At 57.4% G+C, this 2,500-nt stretch overlaps 1 protein-coding gene across 1 annotated transcript in view; it reads left to right on the top strand.

Moving 5' to 3' along the window:
* Positions 1–2,500, top strand: part of si:ch211-152p11.4 (regulator of G-protein signaling 3) — a 20,466-nt gene that overhangs the window by 15,177 nt on the left and 2,789 nt on the right. Inside the window, exon 4 of the mRNA XM_046360749.1 lies at positions 1,755–1,921. Coding sequence (XP_046216705.1) covers positions 1,755–1,921 — 167 coding nt within the window. The remainder of the gene's footprint in view (positions 1–1,754; positions 1,922–2,500) is intronic.

Raw genomic sequence — 2,500 nt, forward strand, 5'->3', positions numbered from 1 at the left:
TCTCCCCCTCCTCCCCCTCTCTCTCTTCTTCTCCCCCTCTCCCTCCTCCCTCTCTCTCTTCTTCTCCCCCTCTCCCTCCTCCCCTCTCTCTTCTTCTCCCCCTCTCCCTCCTCCCCTCTCTCTCTTTCTTCAACCCCCCCTCCCTCCTCCCCTCTCTCTCTTCTTCAACCCCCTCCCACCTCCCCCTCTCTCTCTTCTTCAACCCCCTCCCTCCTCCTCTCCCTCAACCCCCCTCCTCCCCCTCTCTCTTTCTTCAACCCCCCCTCCTCCCCCTCTCTCTCTTCTTCAACCCCCTCCCTCCTCCTCCCCTCTCTCTCTCTTCTTCAACCCCCCTCCCTCCTCCTCCCCCTCTCTCTCTTCTTCAACCCCCTCCCTCCTCCCCCTCTCTCTCTTCTTCTCCCCCTCCCTCCCCCCCTCTCTCTCTCTTCAACCCTCCCTCCTCCTCCCCTCCTCCCCTCTCTCTCTTCTTCTCCCCCTCTCCCTCCTCCCCTCTCTCTTCTTCTCCCCCTCTCCCTCCTCCCCCTCTCTCTCTTCTTCAACCCCCCTCCCACCTCCCCCTCTCTCTCTCTTCTTCAACCCCCTCCCACCTCCCCCTCTCTCTCTCTTCTTCAACCCCCTCCCACCTCCCCCTCTCTCTCTTCTTCAACCCCCTCCCTCCTCCCCCTCTCTCTCTTCTTCAACCCCCTCTCCCTCCTCCCCCTCTCTCTCTTCTTCAACCCCCTCTCCCTCCTCCCCCTCTCTCTCTTTTCAACCCCCTCCCTCCTCCTCCCCCTCTCTCTCTTCAACCCCCGTCCCTCCTCCCCCTCTCTCTCTTCTTCAACCCCCCTCCTCCTCCCCCTCTCTCTTTTTCAACCCCCCTCCCTCCTCCTCCCCCTCTCTCTTCTTCAACCCCCGTCCCTCCTCCCCCTCGCTCTCTTCTTCAACCGCCCCGTCCCTCCTCCTCCCTCTCTCTCTTCTTCAACCCCCCTCCCTCCTCCTCCCCTCTCTCTCTCTCTTTTTCAACCCCCTCCCTCCTCCTCCCCCTCTCTTTTTCAACCCCCTCCCTCCTCCTCCTCTCTCTCTTCTTCAACCCCCCTCCCTCCTCCTCCTCCCCCTCTCTCTCTTCTTCAACCCCACCTCCTCCTCCTCCCCCTCTCTCTCTTCTTCAACCCCCCCCCCTCCTCCTCCCCTCTCTCTCTTCTTCAACCCCCCCCTCCTCCTCCCCCTCTCTCTCTTCTTCAACCCCCTCCCTCCTCCTCCCCCTCTCTCTCTTCTTCAAACCCCTCTCTCTCTCTTCTTCAACCCCCTCCCTCCTCCTTCCCCTCTCTCTCTTCTTCAAACCCCCTCTCTCTTTCTTCAACCCCCCTCCCTCCTCCTCCCCCTCTCTCTCTTCTTCAACCCCCTCCCTCTCTTCTTCAACCCCCCTCCCTCCTCCTTCCCCTCTCTCTCTTCTTCAACCCCTCCTCCCTCTCTCCCCCCTCTCTCTCTTCTTCAACCCCTCCTCCCCTCTCTCCTTCAACCCCCTCCTCCCCCTCTCTCTCTTTTTCAACCCCCTCCTCCCCCTCTCTCTCTTCCTTCAACCCCCTCCTCCCCCTCTCTCTCTCTTCTTCAACCCCCTCCTCCCCCTCTCTCTTCTTCAACCCCCTCCTCCTCCTCCCCCTCTCTCTTCTTCAACCCCCTCCTCCTCCTCCCCCTCTCTCTTCTTCAACCCCCTCCTCCCCCTCTCTCTTCTTCAACCCCTCCCCTCCCTCTTCTTCAATCCCCCCTCCCTCCAGCCGGTGTGTCTGTGTTCGGAGCATTCCTTCGCTCAGAGTTTAGTGAGGAGAATCTACAGTTCTATCTGGCCTGTGAGCAGTACAGAAACTCCTCCAACAACTTCAGCCTGCACAGACGGGCCAAGGAGATCACGGTCACCTATATCGAGGCGGGGGCACCGCGAGAGGTATACAGACTTTGTCTATACATTGACTTGGGCTGGCTGGCGGGCTGGCTGGCCTGTTTCTGTCTGTGGTCCTCCCTGCCTGGCTGGCTGTCCGTCTGTTGTTCCGGCTGGCCTTGCTACCTGTCAGTGTCTCCATCCATCTACCAGGATTATGCTGCCATGGTTATCTTTCCTATCTACTACAACCTGCATGGAAGTGTGTTTATTGATCACAGTCTTCATGGAAGTTTATTAATCAGTGTCTTTTTAACTGATCTGGACCCAGTTCATTCTCTCTCTCACTCTCTTTTCTCTCTCTCACTCTCTTTTCTCTCTCGCTCTCTATTCTCTCTCGCTCTCTATTCTCTCTCACTCTCTATTCTCTCGCTCTCTATTCTCTCTCACTCTCTATTCTCTCTCACTCTCTATTCTCTCTCACTCTCTATTCTCTCGCTCTCTATTCTCTCTCTCTCTATTCTCTCTCACTCTCTATTCTCTCTCTCTCTATTCTCTCGCTCTCTTTTCTCTCTCACTCTCTATTCTCTCACTCTCTATTCTCTCGCTCTCTATTCTCTCTCGCTCTCTATTCTCTCTCACTCT

The sequence above is a fragment of the Oncorhynchus gorbuscha genome, linkage group LG09 (genome assembly GCF_021184085.1).
Source record: "Oncorhynchus gorbuscha isolate QuinsamMale2020 ecotype Even-year linkage group LG09, OgorEven_v1.0, whole genome shotgun sequence".
Lineage (NCBI taxonomy): Eukaryota > Metazoa > Chordata > Actinopteri > Salmoniformes > Salmonidae > Oncorhynchus > Oncorhynchus gorbuscha.